This window comes from Pygocentrus nattereri, chromosome 22 (genome assembly GCF_015220715.1).
Source record: "Pygocentrus nattereri isolate fPygNat1 chromosome 22, fPygNat1.pri, whole genome shotgun sequence".
Classification (NCBI taxonomy): domain Eukaryota; kingdom Metazoa; phylum Chordata; class Actinopteri; order Characiformes; family Serrasalmidae; genus Pygocentrus; species Pygocentrus nattereri.
The window spans coordinates 10,776,043-10,800,216 of NC_051232.1; the positions used below are offsets into that span (position 1 = coordinate 10,776,043).

The 24,174-nt window shown below is 42.4% G+C and overlaps 1 protein-coding gene across 1 annotated transcript in view; it reads right to left on the reverse strand.

Annotated features, from left to right (window-relative positions):
• Positions 1 to 4,199: 4,199 nt before the first annotated feature.
• LOC108438113 (CD209 antigen-like protein C) overlaps positions 4,200 to 24,174 on the reverse strand; it is a 42,192-nt gene continuing 22,217 nt past the window's right edge. Inside the window, exon 5 of the mRNA XM_037532899.1 lies at positions 4,200 to 4,490. Within this exon, the coding sequence (XP_037388796.1) occupies positions 4,337 to 4,490 (154 nt within the window). The 3' untranslated portion in view covers positions 4,200 to 4,336. The remainder of the gene's footprint in view (positions 4,491 to 24,174) is intronic.

Consider the following 24,174-nt stretch of genomic DNA (forward strand, 5'->3'; position numbering starts at 1 on the left):
GAATAACTGTCTCTGTCTGAAAACACTACTATTGAAAATTATCTGCACATCACATGCGCATTAATATTATTATTGCTAGACTACTGTCAGTTCAGGAAATGAAGTTCCAGTAGCCTTTTCTGTTCAAAGTGTGAAACGAGCAGAGTTCAGACCTCATGTTCTCTTTTACCTGCTGTTTCTGTCCTCTGAAAGTGCTGTAATTGTGTAAAATGTTTTGTAGTTATAGGCCATAATGCCTTCGTGCTGCTATTGTAAAACACGATTTTTGCCCCTCTTATAGATGAATTCGGCAATATGTTAAGTACTTCTCAGGGCTCATCTTGCCCAGATCCAATCCTGCTGTGCCAAGTTGTTTATAAAAAACAAAAATTGACTGCTGTTTCATTTTGATGTAGTGAAAAAAAGACTAACCTGCTTTGGAACTGCTCTCAGCAGTTTTACTTCACTGTGATTGTTTTTTGTTTCTTGAGCACCAGGTGTTTCACTGACAGGTGTACAAAATCCTAGCCATGCAATCACCATGGACAAATATTGGCAGTAGAGTCGTAATTAACAGTTCAGTGACTTTACGCATGGGGCACTTTATGGATGTGAAATGGAAGCAACGGCATATTAATTCCATGGTTTTGGAATGAGATGTCTGACGAGCTCCGGTGATGGTCATGTGTCCACATACTTTTGGACATGTAGTATATTTGTGCAGGTGCAAAGACAAGAAATGTAATTATGTAATAAATATAAATTTAAAGTTGCAACATAGCAGTAGTTTATTTATAGTAAGTGTTTCAACAGAATAGTCCTAACAGATCAAACTCCAGTATGTAATAGCATTTAATGTAGGTCTATCTGTATTCATTTCATGTATGTATAATGTGTTTGTATATGTTTTTACTGTATATTTTTCTGAACATCATTTTATTTGCCTATTCTTCTCTGCTGTTTATGATCACCTGGTCTGCTCTTCTTTCTTTTCAGGCCTGTCTAACTGGCCCAGGTCTTCTAATCAGTCTAGATGAAGTAAAGGCTGGAACTGAACTGACTGGAACTGTAATTTCAGATCTGTCTTACAATTATGTTTTCCCACCTTTATGTAATAAAAAGTGCCCATTCCAGTGTATGTCATATGGTAGAGTTCCAGTTGCACTACCAAGTCCAAAATACTTCTTTTTTATTCAAAAATATGAACTCATAGTGATGGTACAGATGCACAGTGATGACACTGACAGCTTATTATTAGTTCCCTTTAATAGCAGAATGCCATATTGTCATGATTTTGTCCCTCTCTGCTATTACACTTTCTCTCACTGTAGTCAGGCTCTTTTAGCTAGTAAACAAGTAGTTGTAACTGGTCTATAAGTCATCTCTATGGTCAGTAACTGGTGTCTCTCTGCAGTAAAGTTGAATGACATCACCGTAATGATCAGCACACAGTAGCCCCAAACATATTGCAGCCAGGCTGTAGTAAGATCTCCTTAATATATCTGTAGCTTCTCTTAGACAACAGTTAGATCAGATGGAAGACGAAGGAGACTTTTGCCCAAGCCTCCTGTAGTTCAGGTGTTTCTCAGATTTCTTGTGTTTTAGTAGAGATTTCATTAAAATCACACATTGTGCTCAGATTTACTCACACAGTAACACTCCAAACATGCCTTTATGGAGCTTGCTTTGTGCACTGGGTCTCAGTCTAACTGGAACAGAAAAGGGTCTTCCCCAAACTATTCCCACAAAGTTGGAGCCATACAACTATCAAAAATGACCTGAAGCGTTAAGATTTCCCTTTAATTGAACAAAGGGGTGTCTAGGCCAACCCTTGTAAAACAACCCAACAGCATTATCCCTCCTCCACCAAACTTTACCCTTGGCACAATACACAATGCAGTCCAAAGGGTAGCGTGCTTTACATTACTCCATTGAATGCTTGGCATTGTGCTTGGTGATGTAAGACTTGCGTGCAGCTGCTTGTCCATGGAAACTCATGGAAGCTCCTGACACACAGTTTCTGTGCTGAAGTCAATGCCAGATGCCTGAGTTACTGACTTAGCAGAGTGTTGCACACTTTTATGCACTATGCACCTCAGCACTCGGCGACCCTGCTCTGCAAGTTTCCGTGGACTGACACTTCATGGATGAGTTGCTGTGTTTCCTTAAGACTTCGACTTTTCAATAATACCACTCACAATTGACATTAAAATATCAAGAAGGCAGAAATTTTGCAAACTGACTTGGTGCGACGTTGGCATCTGTTTATAGTACCATGCTCTAATTTAGTGAGCTCTTTAGAATGACTCATTCTTTCAGAAAAAAAAAATTCTTCAATATGCAGCTGGTGCCTGCAGCCTTTATTGAAATGAATAGAGAAATTACTTATTCCCAGTAATTTTATACTATTTCCATTGATGATGAAGTTTTCATGCAGTGTAATTCAAATTATGTCAAAACATGAAAACCATGAAAATAGAGATACATTATTTAGAAATGAATATGTCAACATATGCACTGAAATATGTGCATGGAAGCCTGGTTATCGTCACAAAGCAGCTTTATAGTAATTTAGGTCCAGACTCATAATGGGCAAGCTGAGGGCAACAGGGACCAATCTGATGAGATTCACAGATACGGAAATAACTCACTGACATTCAGCTCATACAGAGGAAGCATCTGTGACAGAAGCCAGAGTGTTTCTAACCAGCAGATGGTGCTATGCAGTAATAAATGCATTGTTTTGTTGAGACAAAATAAATGCAGAACTGACAATCTGTCAACAGCAGCTATAGAGATAATCAGATTACATAAGATTAGCTTAGATTTAACTTTATTGTAATTGTGCAGAGTACAGGTAAAGAGCCAATGAAATGCATCTAACCAGAACACACACACACACACACACACACAGTTTCTAAGCCACTTCTCTCTCTATCCGCGGGGGTATGCTGGAGCCTATCCCAGCGGTCATTGGGCGGAAGGCATCTAACCACAATAGAATTTCACAATCAATCAGAAACATGTATCATTAACAGGTCCATTACTTTTCTCTCTCTATGATCATGTCATTGTAACTGGTCTATAATTGGCTTCTCTCTCTATGATAATGCCATTATATCTAGTCTGTAACTGGTCTCTATCTGTAATTGTATCATTATAACTGATTTGTACCTGATCTCTCTCTGTAATCATATCACTGTAACTGATCTGCACGACTCCAGTCCTGTAAGGCCAGTGTCCAATACTATTTGGTGATTAATCTGCTCAAGCACACCTGATTACACCGGTCTATTAATTGCATGGTTTAGTGGGTGTGTTTAAGCAGGGAAACCTCCAAACTGTGCTGTACACCTGCCCAGATGTGCACCAAACTGTGCTGTACACCAGCCCAGATGTGCACCCTTGATATAGACTCATTGGTTAAAGCTGTTAAGGCTATGGTAGTCACTTTCCCATGGACCATTCAATGAAGTACAATGCAGTATCTGACAGGTGAGCTGTGTGTTGCTGAGTATTGAATAGAAAAATGATCATGGAGGCTCATCACTACTCTTTACAAGCAGAAACGATGAGGAGTCTCCAGCAAGGAGCAATAGGCCACATACAACAAACACAAATCAATGAACAATGGTGTCATGTTTTTCAGCTAGAAAAGGAGGACAGAGGTGTTTTCAGCTGAGCAGGTGAGTTTAACCAATGAAATACATAGTGTTGTTTTTTATGTCTTTGAGTGGTCAAGTACTTTGTCATCTAGCATTGCTGACATGACCAAAAAGTTACACGGTTTAATTTTTTAAATGTATAAATATGCAATCTGTAAATAGAGGTCATCCATACAGCTCTAGTTTTTATTCCACAGCACTTTGTATTGTTGTAATAGTGCTCTGTCTTCGTCAGGAAGAGTAAATAATAGGCTGAGCTGAGTTGCTGTCAGTCTGACACTTTCTCAGTAATGCACCTTTGACTGCAAGTGATGGCAAAGATAGAGAATGATGTACATCTGAAGCTGCTCGATGTGTTTGGTAGCTGCTGTATTACTTGGACTGTTACTGTCTAAACTGGTTATGACAATAGCCGTGTCTAACACTGTGTTTGACCAATTAATGGTCTGCACTGTTTGTAGCCCCACCCATACAATCAAGCTCAGCGTGCTTGCTAAGGTGGCAAAATTAGTAACAAAATGCAGCACAGGAATTCATAGTATTCTATCTAACGTCTTTTTAATGTATGAACAAAAAACATGCACATATCCTAATCTTTATAATGGTTTAGTAGTTGAAACTGATCAGTAAGTATGTTGATGAGTATTCTATTCTTCCATTATTTCAAGAATGAAAAAAAGTGTCATTCACTCTTAGTTCTTTTTTTTCTCACAGATTCCAACTACAGGATGATCACAGGGATAATCAGCCCAGGTGGATAAATGTTCAGATCCAGCACCTCTATAGCCAGTTATAGCACAGTCCTCATTTCTATCATAATCATTGGGTTCCCCCGTCCACCAGAACCTGAAACACAGAGAATTAGATTGTATTCACTATTACACCTCTAGACCTTCTTAGAGAGTGAATACAGCATCATGAACTGAGTTCACTTCAATGGTCTCTTACTTAGTGGTCAGTGTTGAGTTGTCCACCCATTTCCAGACCCCTTCTTTCTCCGTGTCCGTCAGACCAATCCAAGCTTCAGAGCTGCCAAATGCTTTACTGATGAACTCCTGTGAACGTTGTAAGAAAATATAATTAACAGTGGCCCATTATCTCTGTCTGTCTGTCTGTCTCTCTCTCTCTCTCACCTGTTCTTCTCTGCTGTTTATGATCACCAGGTCTGCTCCTCTCTCTGTGCAGAACTTTCTGCTCTCACTCCAGCTCTTCTTCTCAGTAGAGATGTAGTAAAAGCTGAAGTGGAAATATCTACAGTCTTCAGGTATAAATATAAAGACAGACACAAAGCTGAACTCAGTGTTATGAGCATTTCTAATAAACTCACTATTTGAATGGTGAGAGATCAGGTGAGAGACCAGGGGTAGCTTATTCATAAAAGAGTTGTGAGCTCCCCTGAAAACAACCGAGAGTGGATAACTATCACACGTGCAGAGTTCACTGTAAGCAGTCCTGGGTCCGTAAAGAAGCTGTGAAAACGCCCCTATGCATATACCCCATCATCTGACCTTGGGCCTTGTGAAGTCACTGTGTTCCTTACTTGAGTGCTGAGCTGTGTTTCTTTGGATTGTTTCACTGTGTTTTGCTAAATGGATCTACTTTGTGACTATGAATATTTGGATTTGCCCTAATAAAGCTACTCTGCCCTTGCAGCCCACCTATCAACCCCAATCATTAGAGTCTTGAAGAGACCCCCCAAAAGCCAGAGCAGAATTCCAACAATGGATAAACTACTAATTTGTTGATTATCATTGTTTGAGCTTGTCAGGCTTCTGTTCTCCTGTTTATTTCTCGTTCATATTTTAAGATGCAAAGAACCTCATTGAACTGGCTTGTAAGCAGACGTGGACAGAAACAAAGTTACTGGCATTTTGTGGTGTTTTTGAGTCTCATAACGAGTTTCATAAGGAGAGTGAAATTTTACTCTTACGGTTTTATTCAAGCCTAAATTAAAATGCTTGGTGTTAGACACTGAGCTTTTATGCCATTTGTAGAGATTCTAAAACTGTGGTCTTTGAAGTCCACAGATATTCACTTACCCAGTTTCGAAAACATTTCACAGAATCCATCTCTTTCCTTCTCTAACTGGTCTTTCTCTTTAATCAGGTTGGTGTAGCTGGTCTGTAACTGGTCTCTCTCTCTAGTCAGGTTGGTGTAACTGGTCTGTAACTGGTCTCTCTCTATAGTCAGGTTGGTGTAACTGGTCTGTAACTGGTCTCTCTCTATAGTCAGGTTGGTGTAACTGGTCTGTAACTGGTCTCTCTCTATAGTCAGGTTGGTGTAGCTGGTCTGTAACTGGTCTCTCTCTATAGTCAGGTTGTTGAACTTGATCCACAGCACTGTGATGGCAGTCAGCAAGAGAACACACAGCAGCCCCAGACACACTGCAGGCAGTCTGCTGCATTTACTCTCTGCTATGTCTCCACCTAGAGGGAGATGAACATAGAAACACGTGTGCTTTAGATTATGGGGGTATTTACATTTGAACCATTTCAGCATTGCAAATAGACTCAGACCACAGATAACAGCTAAACAAACACCAGACCGGCACTGAACCAGCACAAACCAGCTTAGACCAGCAGGGCACTTCTGTATGTAGTGAATCAGTACACTACACTGACGACATTGATTGGATACTTGCATATTATATCGTGCCATACTGTTGTTTTAAGGATGGGATATTTCAGTCATTTCATGTTTTCATCACTTTAACGTTTTACCCCAAGAGCAAAATAGTATAGACGTGTTAAATCACTCAAGCAAGCAAGCAAAATTTATTTATATAGCACTTTTTACAACAGGTGTTGTCACAAAGCAGCTTTACAAAACAATCAGTATTACAGAGGGAAGAGAAAAGAAAACAAAATCCGGGTCCGAGCCCCCATGAGCGTCACCAGCGGCGACGGTGGCAAAGAAAAACTCCCTAAGAGAGGAAGAAACCTTGAGAGGAACCAAGACTCAGAAGGGGAACCCATCCTCCTAAGGTCGACACCGGATAGCAAACATTCATAGTATGAAGTTTTACAGTACAAAGTGGGAAAAGAGAAGATCTGAGGGTGAGGACTGCACAGCGCTGTAAAGCAAGAAGCTCAGTGGTGGTCAAACCAGTCCAGAAGGCTGGTGAGCAGTGGCACCAATCAAGGCAGAAGAGGCAACAGCATCAGACGCACAGGATGGGCAGCTGATCAACTCGTCAGAGAAAGGAAAGAAAAACACAGTCAGTTCTGTAAAGAGTGGCTGACCACAGATTACAGTAAAACAGAGCAGCAGAGACTCCAGCAGGTCTAGACCTGACAGGGAAGACTAATTACCAAAGGCTTGACTACATGTAAGCCGTGAGGCCGAGGCCCACAAAACACTTCCCTTAAATTGTCCCAAAAACAGTTAAACAGCAGCTATACTGCCACCTTTAGGTTATAGAGAGTCACCCAAACTAGTGCTTTCCCACTCAGGGTTGGTAAGCCATTTGGTGAATTACCAAGAGTGAATTAAGGAGAGCGATGACTGATTTTACACAATAATTTTATTAGAATAATCCTTGGCTCATAAAATATACAACACACAATAAAACTTGACCAGGACCAGAGTTGACGGTATAGCAATGACACAAATTTAGGAGTCAGTGGCCATGTAGCAAGAGTATGTTGGAAGGCCAGTAGTACAACCATAAAACAAAACAAAACAAAACAAAACAAGGATTTACAAGGATTAAGGGCCCAAATGCAAACAAACACTCCAAAACAAAATATACATAAATTAAATAAATCAAAAACACGAGTAAACAACAAAATTAAGCAAAACACCAAATTAATTAAATAAACACTGCACTCCACAAAAAAAAAAAAAAGGAACCTTCAAGCTTGTTTCTCAGCTTAGCTTATATTACTATGGTAGAAGTAAGCTACTGGTTTCCTCCCCTTAACTGGCCTCCCACAGTCAGAACTGTTAATAAAAAAAATGCGACACTGACTAAAACAAGAATGGTTGGCACTTGACTCATTTAAGGCGTAGTTCAGTTAAAAATCCATCTTTAATAAATCTATTTTCTATTAAGACCTAAATGGTAAGGAAAGAACAGTGATTAACTTTTTTTCCACATGCCAGGGATACCACTCCTGTCTGTATACTTGAACAATTTAATGCGTTTGCCTTGAAAGGGCTCCACTTCCCCCTTGTCAATGAAACTGCTGTCCAATACCGGATACTGCTACCCACTGCATCTGGGCTTCCACAGCACGTACCGGATTCACTGTGCACAAAACAGCTCACTTTTCCAGCTCCAATTAGTATAGCAGCATCTACTCCAACCAACCCGAATGAAGTATTAACAGCTGTGCTGAAGTTTTAAGAGCTCCTCACGCTGCCCGCACGTGTCCCTGGCAGTGAACCAAACGATCTCTGGGCTAAATCTCACGAGACTTTAAAGCCCAGCATCTCGCTCGCAGCGAGCCAAACGAGAATTTACTCAGCTCCCACGAGACTTCAAACAAAGCCTGCAGGCACGAAGCATTCACAGTGCACCGCCCCCCTCTGCTGGTCAGGTGTGGGAGTGCCCCAATGCACATATCCCTAGTACAGGCTACATCCACCACCCCTTTAACCAAACACCGTCCCGGTGTCATTTTATTGCTGCCATGGCCTAAAATAAGCCCCAACAGACAATGATGCTACTGGGCGAGCTGCAGCCCCACTCACTCCACCCTGTGGTCTCCCAGCCGGGCGAGGAACGTTATAAGGATTGGAATGTTGGCCCGCCGTCTTCCTGGTAGTCCGCCTCACCTGACGAGCTGGTGTATTGCCGCTGGTCACGACTACCCTAGGGGATTGTGGCAGGTCAGACTCACCAATAGATCTCAACCACTGTCCAGCAAGGGGATGACCCTCCTCACTACTAATACTACTACTCCTTGAAGGATACGCTTGAAATGGACTTTCGTCTTCACTTATGGGGCTACTACTCCTCAGAGGAGAAATTTGAAGCTGACCTCCATTTTCTTGTTCAGCAGGACAACTGACTAGAGGATGTCCAGGTACCACTTTCAGTTCTGAACGGTGCAAATTCTTCTCTGGGCCAGGATTCTCTATAGGACGGACTGAATACACCCTTCCTTCTCCATCAAGGCACTGAGTGATACAGTATTTTGTGCTGGCCCATACATCCTGAATCTTATTGCAACCTTGCAAATTATTCTTTCTGTAGAATTGCACCCACCAAGTTCATTCTGCCGTGCACGCTGAGCTGCAGCAGTCTCCAGTTGTTTCTTGGCATGAACATAGACAGTGCGAAGGTGTTCCTGGTGGTGTTCAACCCATTCTTCTACCGTGCCCTCAACGAGGTCTTCTCCTACTCCTAAAAGAGAGTCTACTGGTAGCCGTGGCTCACGACCAAACATAAGTTCATAAGGGGAGTGGGAAGTGGCCTGATGTACCGTGGTGTTGTATGCAAAAAGTAGTTGCGGTAGGTGCTTGGGCCATCGTTTCTTTTGCTCAGATGGAAGTGTACGCAACAAGTCATGCATTGTGCGATTAAATCGTTCACACTGTCCGTTTCCTTGTGGCCGATATGGGGTGGTGCGGCTCTTTTGAACACCATAGATTTTACACAGACTTTTCAGAAGATCACTTTCAAAGTTTCGTCCCTGGTCAGAATGTATACGCTGGGGAACACCATATACATAAAACCATTTCTCCACCAAGATTTGAGCAACCGTGCTGGCTCGTTGATCCGGTGTAGGGAAAGCCTGTGTAAACTTGGAAAACACATCTGTAACCACAAGCACATTTTCTCTCCCATCACTAGCCCGGTCCATCAAAGTGAAATCAATGGCTATAATCTCCAATGGTCTGGAAGCAGATAAACTGCCCATGAATGTTCGTATTTTGGGTTGCCCCATTTTTGCCACCACACAGCGAGAACACTCTTTGCACCACTGTTCGATCTTCTTCCACATGTGAGGCCAGAAACATCTCCGCCTTACCAAACTTGCTGTTCTTTCTGCTCCTTGATGACCATGGTTATCGTGAAGGGCAGTGAGAACTTCATTCTGTAGACACTCTGGTAGCACTAACTGCCAACATTCTTCCACTCCATCCGGTGTCCTTGTCAAGCGGTACAACACACCATCACATGCTCTTAACTTACTCCATTGACGCACCAGTTCCAGGACTTCTTTAGATTCTTGTGTTCGCACCACAGCAGTTGGAGGCTCATGTCTTTGCCAATATTGCAGGAAGGGCCTGATGACTGGGTCAGCTGATTGTAGTCTTTGCAAGTCTGCCTTGGGACGAAGAGGGACAGCATCTACCGTGGATACCGTTACTTTTGTTGCACCACCTTGCACTGGAATGCAAATCCCAGGAGCGGTTTCCTTGAAAGACGATGGTGTTAAACAAGCTGATAGCCGAGACAAAGCATCTGCATTTCGATTGGACAGTCCAGGCCGATACTTAATATCAAAATCGAACAAAGCCAATTGGGACACCCAACGTTGCTCCACCGCCCCGAGTTTAGCTGTCTGCAGGTAACTTAAGGGGTTATTATCCGTGAAAACTGTGAGCTTTGCACCTAATAGGTACTCTCGAAACTTTTCAGTGACAGCCCACTTCAGGCCAAGCAGTTCCAACTTCATGGAGCTATAATTAGACATGTTTTTCTCACTCTCTCGCAATCCACGACTAGCATAAGCTATTGGTCTGCGTCCACCTTCTTGATCTTGTGATAACACCGCCCCAAGTCCCACATGGCTAGCATCAATCTCCAACACAAAGGGTTTTGAAAAGTCGGCATAACCCAAGACAGGCGCACACGCTAGCTTTGATTTCAAGGACTTGAAAGCTTCTTCACAGGCCTCACTCCAATGGCCCTCCAGAGGCTTTGACTTGACTTTCCTTTTCCCCCCCTGTAGCACAGCCACGAGTCGATGAAGAGGGCTGGCATGTTTAGCAAAGCCTTAAATTTATATAATTAATTTGGTGTTTTGCTTAATTTTGTTGTTTACTCGTGTTTTTGATTTATTTAATTTATGTATATTTTGTTTTGGAGTGTTTGTTTGCATTTGGGCCCTTAATCCTTGTAAATCCTTGTTTTGTTTTGTTTTATGGTTGTACTACTGGCCTTCCAACATACTCTTGCTACATGGCCACTGACTCCTAAATTTGTGTCATTGCTATACCGTCAACTCTGTTCCTGGTCAAGTTTTATTGTGTGTTGTATATTTTATGAGCCAAGGATTATTCTAATAAAATTATTGTGTAAAATCAGTCATCGCTCTCCTTAATTCACTCTTGGTAATTCACCAAATGGCTTACCAACCCTGAGTGGGAAAGCACTAGTTTGGGTGACTCTCTATAACCTAAAGGTGGCAGTATAGCTGCTGTTTAACTGTTTTTGGGACAATTTAAGGGAAGTGTTTTGTGGGCCTCTGCCTCACGGCTTACATACACAAGTAAGTTTTTAGCCTAGACTTAAAGATTGAGGCTGTGTCTGATTCCCGAACATTAACAGGAAGATTATTCCAGAGCTGGGGGGGCTTTGTATGAGAAAGCTCTCCCCCCTAATGTAGCTTTATTAATTCTAGGAACCAGTAGTAAGCCAGCACCTTGTTATCTAAGTAGGCGTGATGGTTCATAGTGGGAGAGGAGCTCACTCAGGTACTGAGGAGCGAGTCCATTTAGCGCTTTATAGGCCAGTAATAGAATTTTATAATCAATGCGAAATTTAACTGGTAACCAGTGCAGGGCTGATAAAACTAGGCTAATATGGTCTTTCTGGTTCTTGTGAGGACTCTGGCTGCAGCGTTCTGGACTAGCTGAAGCTTGTTAAGGCTTTTGCTGGGACATCCTGACAGCAGGGCATTACAGTAATCTAGCCTTGAAGTAATAAATGCATGAACTAGCTTTTCTGCTCCTGTAGGGATAATGCATTTCTTAATTTAGCAATAAATCAATGTTAGCAAGTTAAATCTCATTCAGTCAACACTGCTAACGTAATTCCGCTGGGTTGTTACCAAAGACAAAGGAGGAGGTCACTGGATGGAAAAATCAATGAATAAAAATTAAAACTGAATTAAATGATTTTCAAATCTCATAGATCCATATGTTTCACAGTATAACATAGAACACATATCAGGTGTTAAATGTGAGACATTTTACCAGTTCATGAAAAATATTAACTCATTTAGAACTTGATGGCAGCAACACAAAAAAAGCCTGGAAAACTAAGTGGTACTACTAAAAACAGCTGGAAGAGCAATTTGCAGCCAACTCACATGACGGGGTGTAAAAAGTGCATTTTTTAGCCGAAGGTGAGCGGCAGAGTGTCTCAGAAGGTTCTCAGAGGTTCACCAATCTGCAAAAAACTGCATTTCCCATTGAAATAAGTTCATAAGGTAACATATAAACATCTTTTTGTACTGTTTTAAATTTAATACAGGCCAAATTTACTATTCATTGCTTTCTGTTTTATTAGTATTTTTCATATTCACACTTTTTTTGGATTTGGGGTTGTATTTTTTACAACTCGCTGATTAGGCTGCTGCTCATATTTACAGTCAGTGATGTATCTGACTTTCAGAAAAGCTAGTGTGAAGCTTTTTTTCCACTAAAAATTGTTCCTGCCTAATGGAAATCAAAATGCGATTGGCTGATTCTTTTGTCACTCTGTACTGTAATTATACAAATAGTCATTGTAACATGATAGGACTTCTCTTCAGCTCTAGAAGTCTTAACTATTAGTAGCTATTTAAGCAATAGAACATGAGAGGAAGTGTGTTATCGCAGAATAACATCATGGCGGTGATTTGGTTTCAGGCACAAGCCGAAGGCGAGTTTTAATGTTAGCAGTTCCTTCTGACAAATTATAATTCCTTCACAAGCAGCTTGTTGCTTCGTCACAGTAACGAGCTCCTCCCATTTGCTGCACAGCTGGCAGTTCGTTCTCCAGCTCCACACAAACCAACTGACAGTTTGGGAATTTAGTGTAGTCTCATCTTCAGAGTCTGAGCAAATCGGCTGTCAGTCAAATGTGACGTTAAAAGTGTCCATTTTCTGCTAGTGGCAAAGTAAAAAGTACAAATGTTCAAATAGGTCGAGCATCTCCTAGCAAAGTCGTTGCTTAGCAACAGCGTCTCAGTGGAGTGATATACACTCACTGGCCACTTTATTAGGTACATTAGGTACCAAGCATTGACAATGGGGACACACGAGGGCCAGCAATGAAGCTACTTACTTAGCTGGAACTAGTGAAGCCTGAAAGGCTGGCAATAGAAAAGTTAATAGGTCCAAGCCATGGACTGAGCCAGGGTCAGAAAGCCAGAAAAGTCAGGAACAAAGGCTGAAGATGAGAGTGAAAGCAAGAGATTGTACAATAAATTGTACTGTACAACACACTTGAGACATTAGTGGGTTTTCCCCCCACCGGGTTTTTGAAAAATGCACAAGAAGAAACCTGAATGGAAAAAGTTAAAAATGTTAAAAAACATCCAAAAAACATGGAAAGAGTTTATGCTACAACAAGGCGGAAAAGTTAGAATATCTCTAAAGCTGAAATGTGAAAAAGGGTGAGTGAAAGGGTTTTTCAAATGAATGATGACATAACTGAGAAATGATTGGCCTTACAGATGAAACATAGCTTTCCGAATGGTGCTTTAGGCATTCTGAAATGCCAAATCCAAAACCCAAAAAATTTGAAAAATGACCAGTGGACGTCTTCGATGAGGAATGAAGATTTTGGCCCTCATTGGGTGAGCCATAGCTGGCCTTCAAACAATGCGACCCTAAAAGGAGGCAAATGACTATAAAAGATAATTCTACTTAAAGTAAAACTGAATTAAATCCACACTTTGCTCATTTGGATTCAGTCCATAGTCATGGTAGCCTACATCACCTAAACATTAACTGTAGGACATGGAAAAACAATGTAATTTGCTTTTTATTGCTCAAATTTTGTAAATGCGCATATCATTTGAGAAATGTTTGAATGGAAACCTGGCCATTGAGGGTAGAAAGAAGGTCAGGCCAACCAGAAATTTTGGAGGCCTCTGGCTTATTAAGCTCTGATTAAGCAGCATGACATAAGACTCCTCAGGTGCATCAGGCAGAGCCCAGCTGAGGGATACCATGACAGTTAGGTAACATCACATGAGGTTTAAGTCTGTATAGCAACTAACTGGGCTTTATCTTCATCTTCATATTCGTATTATATTATCCATCCATCCATCCATCCATCCATCCATCCATCCATCCATTATCTTCCGCTTGTCCGGGGTTCGGGTCGCGGGGGCAGCATCCTGAGCAATGAAGCCCAGACCTCCCTTTCCCCAGCCACTTCCACTAGCTCCCTGGGAGGGATTCCGAGGCGCTCCCAGGCCAGCTGGGCGATATAGTCACGCCAGCGTGTCCTGGGTCTTCCCCGGGGTCTCCTCCCCGGTGGACTTGCCTGTGACACCTCCCAAGGGAGGTGTCCAGGAGGCATCCTAACAAGATGCCCGAACCACCTCAACTGGCTCCTCTCGACGTGAAGAAGCAGCGGCTCTACTCCGAGTCCCTCCCGGATGACCGAACTTCTCACTCTATCTCTAAGGGAGAGTCCAGCCACCCTGCGGAGGAAACTCATTTCGGCCGCTTGTATTCGCGATCTCGTTCTTTCGGTCATTACCCAAACCTCATGACCATAGGTGAGGGTGGGAACGTAGATCGACCAGTAAATCGAGAGCCTTGCCTTATGGCTCAGCTCTTTCTTTACCACAACAGACCGGTAAAGAGCCCGCATCACTGCTGACCCAGCACCAATCCGCCTGTCAATCTCCCGCTCCCTTGTACCATCACTCGTGAACAAGACCCCGAGATACTTAAACTCCTCCACTTGAGGCAAGAGCTCATCCCCGACCCAGAGAGGGCTCACAGTCGAATGCCTTCTCCAAATCCACAAAGCACATGTGGACTGGTTGGGCAAACTCCCATGAACCCTCCAGAATCCTGGAGAGGGTAAAGAGTTGGTCCAGTGTTCCACAACCAGGGCGGAACCCGCACTGCTCCTCCTGAATCCGAGGTTCGACTATAAGCCGGACTCTCTTCTCCAGTACCCTTGCATAGACCTTACCAGGGAGGCTGAGGAGTGTGATTCCCCTGTAGTTGGAACACACCCTCCGGTCCCCCTTTTTAAAAAGAGGCACCACCACCCCAGTCTGCCAATCCAGTGCCACCACCCCCGATGTCCACGCAATGTTGAAAAGGCGTGTCAGCCAAGACAGCCCCACAACATCCAGAGCCTTGAGGAACTCGGGACGGATCTCATCCACCCCTGCAGCCCTGCCACCAAGGAGCTTTTTAACTACCTTAGCGACTTCGGCCTCAGTAATGGACAAGCCTATTCCCGTGTCCCCAGACTCTGCCTCCTCACTGGAGAACGTGTTGGTGGGATTGAGAAGGTCCTCAAAGTATTCCTTCCACCGCCCAATGACGTCTTCAGTCGAAGTCAGCAGCACACCATCTCCACTATATACAGTGCTAGTGGCACACTGCTTTCCCCTTCTGAGTCGCCTGACGGTTTGCCAGAATCTTTTCAGAGCCGACTTAAAGTCATTTTCCAAGGCCTCACCGAACTCTTCCCACACCCGGGTTTTTGCCTTGGCAACGACTGAAGCCGCAGATCGCTTGGCCTGTCGATACCTGCCAGCTGCCTCTGGTGTCCTACAGGCCAACCCTGTCCGGTAGGACTCCTTCTTCAGCTTGACGGCATCTCTCACCTGGGGTGTCCACCACCGGGTTCGAGGATTACCGCCCCGACAGGCACCAACTACCTTGCAACCACAGCTACAGTCAGCCGCGTCAACAATGGAGGAGCAGACCATGGTCCATTCTGAGTCAATGTCCCCCACCTCCCCCGATATCTGGTCGAAGTTCTGACGGAGGTGTGAGTTGAAGATCAATCTGACAGGTTCTTCTGCCAGACGTTCCCAGCAAACCCTCACTATACGTTTGGGTTTGCCTGGTCTGACTGGCATCTTCCCCCACCACCTGATCCAACTCACCACCAGGTGGTGATCAGTTGACAGCTCAGCTCCTCTCTTTACCCGAGTGTCCAGTACACATGGCAGCAAGTCCGCTGACACGACAACAAAGTCAATCATTGAACTGCAGCCTAGGGTGTCCTGGTGCCATGTGCATTTATGGACATCCTTGTGTTCAAACATGGTGCTCTGAACTGCTGTTCGGTGCATAAGCACAGACAACAGTCAGGACCCGTTCCCCAACCCGAAGGCGTAGAGAAGCTACCCTCTCATCCACCGGGGAAAACCCCAACATACAGGCGCCGAGTCGAGGGGCTATGAGAAAGCCCACACCTGCCCGCCACCTCTCACCATGGGCAACTCCAGAAAAGAAAAAAGTCCAGCCCCTCTCAAGGAGATTGGACCCAGAGCCCAAGCTGTGTGTTGAGGTGAGCCCGACTATATCTAGCCGGTATCTCTCAACCTCGCGCACCAACTCAGGCTCCTTCCCCGCCAGTGAGAAACGTTCCAAGTTCCAAAAACCAGTTTCAGCAACCGAGGATCAGAACGCCAAGGCCCATGCCTTCGGACACTGCCCGATCCACAATGCACCGCACCCCTACTACTGCCCCTCCCATCGGTGGTGGGTCGATGGGAGGTATTATATTATTTTATTTGTAAAGAAAACGTCCATTCCCCGCTGCCTACCTGCTACTGATTAGTCTGAACAGTATAAATAATGTAACAACACATCTAGTGTGTTCCTAAGTTGACTTATCTTCACTTTGGGAGTTCAGGCTGTGCCTTCAACACATGGAGGAAATACTGATTGAAGAAGGGGAGAGAACTTTGAGAACCTGGAGTGGACTTCTGGGCGGCCTCTGCCTGGAGCTATTAAGTTGAACCTGCCTTCTTAAAACTGTAGTATGACTGATATAGGACTGAGGAACAATGAGGAGCTGAACTTACTGCCCACTGCAGGGAAATATATGCTTTCATGCTAGCATGTTGTTTATGACAGCTTAAGTGCATTTAAATTGGAAATAGCTATGACTGAGATGTTAAACACGTTTGAGTGCTTTTTTACAAACAACTTAATTTGCCCTTAAGTAGATGCAATTATGTAGTTTGTAGTTTGTAGACTTGACTCTTATTACACTTGAATACATATTAAGTATCTACGTTCCCACCCTCACCTATGGTCATGAGCTTTATGTAATGACCGAAAGAATAAGATCGCGAATACAAGCGGCCGAAATGAGTTTCCTCCGCAGGGTGTCTGGACTCTCCCTTAGAGATAGGGTGAGAAGTTCAGTCATCCGGGAGGGACTCGGAGTACAGCCGCTGCTTCTTCACGTCGAGAGGAGCCAGCTGAGGTGGTTCGGGCATCTGGTTAGGATGCCTCCTGGACGCCTCCCTCGGGAGGTGTCACAGGCAAGTCCACCTGGGAGGAGACCCCGGGGAAGACCCAGGACATGCTGGCGTGACTATATTGCCCAGCTGGCCTGGGAGCGCCTCGGAATCCCCCTTGGAGAGCTGGTGGAAGTGGCTGGGGAAAGGGAGGTCTGGGTCTAGGCGCAAGATAATGGATGGATGGATGGATGGACATATTAAGTATATTATTATACTGATACACCTCAGTGCTACACATTGAGTTATAAAGCAAGTACAGTACATTTTCATTCATTTTAAATAAGATTTCAATACCATAAATAACTACATACATACATATATATATATATATATATATATATATAGTATAAGTACAACAGTGTACAGTGTCTAAAACATAATGAACTTTTAAGTAATTACCCAATTAAATATGTTAATACAAATACCCCACCTTATATATACGTAAATTATTTTTATGTTGAAATACATATTCTATCCCTACCAGTGCATTTAAGTTCTAAACTGAAAAAACTTATTGTGGCGCTGGCCAACGCACACTGACTGTGGACGCCCAGCAACAGCTCAAAGGCATACACACAAACTGCAGCGCAAGTTAACCGACATGCTTTATTTACACATTAAAACAGAGAGCAACCATCACAAGTCATGCAGGGTTCTTACAATAAAGAGTTTTTTGTCTCTTTTCTGTCCCTTTTTTCCTGTTTCTAGCAAGTGACTTGCAGACTAGTATCCTTCTCACACCAGAGGGATCCAGTCTTATACTGCCAGGGCTACTCCCCAAACAATTAGGGAAGGAGAACCCTTCAAGTGCTGGCAGGAAATACGGTGACTCTACCTCGTCGAGCCTCGTAGAGCTAATGCACTACTTATTCTTACAATATTCAAATATAGAACCACAGTCCAGCTCACAAACTTCCCTTAATATTGTCTTTCTTTTTGGATCTCTGTTCTACCTTTTCCCCTTCAGATTCTCATTCTTTTCTGTTGCCAGTTTGAGTGCTTTCTGTCATTCTTTCTTTGTTCCCTCCCTCCCTCCCTCCCTTCCTTCTTTATTTCTTTATTTCTTCCTTCTCATCTGGGCTAAAGTACCATACTGGTTACCCCTTTACAAAGGTGTAACCTTGAGCTGCACTTCTTGGGAGCTTTTATGCGTTTCCTGGGTGTAACCAGTCAGCACTGATTAGCACAAGAGTTTCTGGGAATTAGAGTTTCTAGAGCTGCATCTAACAGCTCTTCTGGCATGATGCCCAGGCCCCCTACAGGCAGTCAGCTTTGTGATCTGACCCCTTACAGTAAGTATACTTTGGTTTAAATATATTTTAGTATATTAACAAATATCTTTATTCAAGTGTATTTCCTCACAGTATCATTTAAAGTCTTTTTTTATAAAAAAACTTTTTTTTTTCAAAAATACAGAAAAGTATATTTTAGACATACTTTTATAAAAAACATGAAATTAAGAAACGTACTTTGACTATTCTTCATCTAGTCTAAGTATACTACTGAAGTACTAAAGTATCCTTTTTTTTGCAAGTGGAGCTGCCCCAGCCACTCGGTAGAGCCTGAAGCAATGACTGCGATTTCCAACTGGGAAGGGTCACACTACTTGTGGTCTGTATGCATAAGCATGTATGTATTTACCTCTTCTTGAAGAGCCTTGGTTGGTTTCCCAGTTGTTTGGAGCATTCTTCTTTCTTTGCACATGTTCACATCTCTGGAACTTGTCTGGATTGACATATGCTTCCTCGTTCACCTCAATTCTCATTTCTTTCATTGTCTTAATCTGACGATGTTTAGTTGGATAGAGGCAGCTTCACAATACACTCTCCTAATTAACAGTACTGAATATATGTGACACTGGGGAGCTCAAATGCAGAAGTTATGTATAAGGAAAAGCCCACGTCAAGCACTTCTTCTTCTTTTTCATCTTCTTCTTCTTTATATGGGGTCTTGTTTATATTTGGGCTGAATGCAGGGCTAGAAGGGGACTTGATTTCAGACCAGGAGTTATAAAATATACAGCAGACCACCTTAAACTGTAACTGTATTTCTCTGACCACACAAAAAATCTGTACATTTTCATTTCTTATTCTTATTTATTATATTTATGCTACAGTGAGATAACCAAGACAATATGGAAATTGGTGAAAGCTATTATCTTAAATGTAACAGACAGTAGTCAGCATGCTACAAAGTAATGCTACCTAAGTAAGCTGAGGTCAGCGGGTTTCTCACAGTTTTATTTTTGTATTAATTCTACAGTTCTGTGCAGGAAGATGGGTTCCTCTTTCAAATTTTGGTTCCTTTATACTGAAGGATGCTGTTGGCTGGTGAAGGGAAGTGTTGGCTTGGTTTATGTAAATCTAACATTCCGGTTGGTGTCAGTTGATATAGTCTTGGATTTGTTTGTATCACTGCAGGATTGAAGCATTGGAGAAGTTCTAATGATGAATGGTCTGCATGAGGGGTCAGCAATACAATGAGTGGTCAGCAATTCACAGCTGTCAGCATTTGGCAGCACATATTGCCAAAACCTGTTTAATAGCATTAATGGCACCTTCACAGATGTGCACATCACCTATGGTATGTGCACTAAAGCATGAATATTGCTTTTTGAACTGTGCACTGATAACAAGCTGAGTGGTCTTTGGCCCAGAGTACACGGTCTCCATGATTTCCAAAAAGAATTTCAAATGTTGATTTGTTGGACCACAAGACACTTTTCCACTTCCCCTCAGTCCAGAGGTGAGCTCAGGCCCAGAGAAGGTGTCAGCATTTCTGGATCCTGTTTATCTCCAGTTTTGTCTTGGTGTTTTAGAATTTTAACTTGCAGTTGTGGATGCAGCGCCGAACTGTGTTCACAGACAGTGCTTTTCAGAAGAGTTACCAGCCCATGCAATGATTTCCACTACAGAATCATGTCTGTTTTTAAATGCAGTGCTGCCAGCAAATACTGGTTTTAGGCCTTGTCCCATGAATACAGAGATTTCTCCAGATTCTCTGAATCTTTTAATGTTATTATGTACTGTAGATGATGAAATACCCAAGTTCTTTGCTATTTTATGTTGAGGAATTTTATTCTTTAATTGTTGCACTATTTGATCATGCAGTCTTTCACAGAGTGGTGAACTCCTCCTCATCTTTACTTATGAAAGACTCAGTCTGACCTGTTGCCAATTAACCACCAAGTGTTTTTTTAAGCATTACAAAACTTTACCAGTCTTTTGTTGCTCCCGTCCCAACTTTTTTGGAACATGTTGTTGCCATCAAATTCAAAATGGGCATATATTTTTCAACATTTGATATGTTGTCTTTGAACTATTTTCAACAGAATATGGGCTTTAAATGATTTGCATATCACCTTTATTTACATTTTGCATAGTGTACCAACTTTTTTAGAAACAGGGTTGTCAAAAAAATATAATTGAAATTATAAAAGGTCTGAGTTCTAAAGAAGGTGTGGTTCCCATTTAGGTTCACTTTAACAGAACTGAGTTTGGTGCATTTAAATAATAACTAAACATGAAAATCCACTCATTCCTCAGCTGAGTTTCCCTCACAGATTCCAGGCGAGTTTAATTCTCCTTAAACAGTTCATCAAAAGCACTCATTGAGCTGGTGTCTCGGCAGGGAATGAGCTGTTTGTCTGCACCAATGTAGAAAGTAAGAATTCTGGGCTGGGTTTGGCCAACAGCAAGGATGTATGGTTGTTTACCTTGTCTTCCTCGCAGAGGTTCATTGATGCTGCAGCATGACTGAAAAAAGGAAGAATAATGTTAACACCTTAAAATGTTAGATCAGATTCTTGGTTGTATTTGCTGCTCCATGCTTCAGTGTAGTAGATCTTCCAGTTATATCAGTTTGTCTTAAATGAATGTCTCTCTCCATTCATTGAGAAGGAAAACACTGTTTTTGCACAATTACATCTCTAGGGTAAGAAAATGCTTTTGCAAGGTGCAGGGTTGGATTATTGAAAAATTAGTAGTTAGCGACTTAATAGCTTATTTTCCAAAATTTGTAGCTGGCTACAATTTGACTACTTTTCCAAAAAAGGTAATGGCTACTTTTTAGCTATTTTCAAAGCATGACTGTGCAAGACGCTGCATTTATTTCTGTACCAGAAAGAAACTGAATTGAAAAGCTGCAAATATACAAAAAGATCAGCAAATAGTGAGTTTAAGTGTAACCAACAATCAAGCTTACACAACCAAAGGTTAAGATTAAGAGACCCTTATTAGTCCCACAACGGGGAAATTTCACCTCCGCATTTAACCCATCTGTGAAGTGAAACACCACACACACTCTAGTGAGCACACACACACACTAGGGGGCAGTGACCACACTTGCCCAGAGCGGTGGGCAGCCCAATCCGCAGCGCCCGGGGAGCAGTTGGGGGCTAGGTGTCTTGCTCAAGGACACCTCAGTCATGTGCTGTCAGCTCTGGGGATCGAACCGGCGACCTTCCGATCACAAGCCTGGATCCCTAACCTCCAGCCCACGACTGGAGCTAAACTCTGCAGGATGATAAATCTCCAGGGTGAAGATTGAGCGCCCCTGTCCTAAGGGTTCCCCTTTGCATAAAATATGGTCTGTGCAAAAAATACTGCCTAAGAAAAGTGCAAACGTGTGGTCTCTTTAGAGAATGTGTACTTATTTTCACAATTAAAGAGTGTGGGTGCTAGACTGGCCTGCTGATGTATATATACACACAGTCTTAATGAGTGCTCTTTTTATCAACTCAGAAAAGCACAGGTGTGAAACTTGGACACAGGCTGTCAGTCTAATCACAACTGCTGCAGAATGTAGTGTTACTCCTAGTGACTCACACTGACTGGAGGCAACAGTAGCATCTCTAGCTCAGTGCACACTCTGTGAAAATATCAGGGGGGTCATGAGTGATCAATGAGCTCAACAGTGCCTTCTCAATTCTTATTAATCAGCTGACACCATTATGCAAAGAAAATTTCAAAGATTTCCAATATCTGTGAACTTTTTGTTTTCCTCTTGCTGTTGGTGGACTCCATCTCTGTGTTGGGGTCATGGCATCTAACAGCATCTACATTCTCATAGATGATGCATAGCTCTTTAAATCTGATCACATCATACATTTTCTGAGACATCTCTAATCTGTAGAAGACTCACTAAAAGGCTGAATAACTGTCTCTGTCTGAAAACACTACTATTGAAAATCATCTGCACATCACATACGCATTAATATTATTATTGCTAGACTACTGTCAGTTCAGGAAATGAAGTTCCAGTAGCCTTTTCTGTTCAAAGTGTGAAACGAGCAGAGTTCAGACCTCATGTTCTCTTTTACCTGCTGTTTCTGTCCTCTGAAAGTGCTGTAATTGTGTAAAATGTTTTGTAGTTATAGGCCATAATGCCTTTGTGCTGCTATTGTAAAACACGATTTTTGCCCCTCTTATAGATGAATTCAGCAATATGTTAAGTACTTCTCAGGGCTCATCTTGCCCAGATCCAATCCTGCTGTGCCAAGTTGTTTATAAAAAACAAAAATTGACTGCTGTTTCATTTTGATGTAGTGAAAAAAAGACTAACCTGCTTTAGAACTGCTCTCAGCAGTTTTACTTCACTGTGATTGTTTTTTGTTTCTTGAGCACCGGGTGTTTCACTGACAGGTGTACAAAATCCTAGCCATGCAATCACCATGGACAAATATTGGCAGTAGAGTCGTAATTAACAGTTCAGTGACTTTACGCATGGGGCACTTTATGGATGTAAAATGGAAGCAACGGCATATTAATTCCATGGTTTTGGAATGAGATGTCTGACGAGCTCCGGTGATGGTCATGTGTCCACATACTTTTGGACATGTAGTATATTTGTGCAGGTGCAAAAACAAGAAATGTAATTATGTAATAAATATAAATTTAAAGTTGCAACATAGCAGTAGTTTATTTATAGTAAGTGTTTCAACAGAATAGTCCTAACAGATCAAACTCCAGTATGTAATAGCATTTAATTTGGTCTATCCGTATTCATTTCATGTATGTATACTGTGTTTGTATATGTTTGTACTGTATATTTTTTCTGAACATCATTTTATTTGCCTATTCTTCTCTGCTGTTTATGATCACCCGGTCTGCTCTTCTTTCTTTTCAGGCCTGTCTAACTGTCCCAGGTCTTCTGCTCAGTCTAGATGAAGTAAAGGCTGGAACTGAACTGACTGGAACTGTAATTTCAGATCTGTCAGTAACTGGTGTCTCTCTGCAGTAAAGTTGAATGACATCACCGTAATGATCAGCACACAGCAGGCCCAAACATATTGCAGCCAGGCTGTAGTAAGATCTTAATATCTCTGTAGCTTCTCTTAGACAACAGTTAGATCAGATGGAAGACGAAGGAGACTTTTGCCCAAGCCTCCTGTAGTTCAGGTGTTTCTCAGATTTCTTGTGTTTTAGTAGAGATTTCATTAAAATCACACATTGTGCTCAGATTTACTCACACAGTAACACTCCAAACATGCCTTTATGGAGCTTGCTTTGTGCACTGGGTCTCAGTCTAACTGGAACAGAAAAGGGTCTTCCCCAAACTATTCCCACAAAGTTGGAGCCATACAATTGTCAAAAATGTCCTGTTATGCTGAAGCGTTAAGATTTCCCTTCAATTGAACAAAAGGGGTGTCTAGGCCAACCCTTGTAAAACAACCCAACAGCATTATCCCTCCTCCACCAAACTTTACCCTTGGCACAATACACAATGCAGTCCAAAGGGTAGCGTGCTTTACATTACTCCATTGAATGCTTGGCATTGTGCTTGGTGATGTAAGACTTGCGTGCAGCTGCTTGGCCATGGAAACTCATGGAAGCTCCTGACACACAGTTTCTGTGCTGAAGTCAATGCCAGATGCCTGAGTTACTGACTTAGCAGAGTGTTGCAAACTTTTATGCGCTATGCACCTCAGCACTCGGCGACCGTGCTCTGTAAGTTTCCGTGGACTGACACTTCATGGCTGACTTGCTGTGTTTCCTTAAGTCTTCGACTTTTCAATAATACCACTCACAATTGACATTAGAATATCAAGAATGCAGAAATTTCACAAACTGACTGGTGCGACGTTGGCATCCGTTTATAGTACCATGCTCTAATTTAGTGAGCTCTTTAGA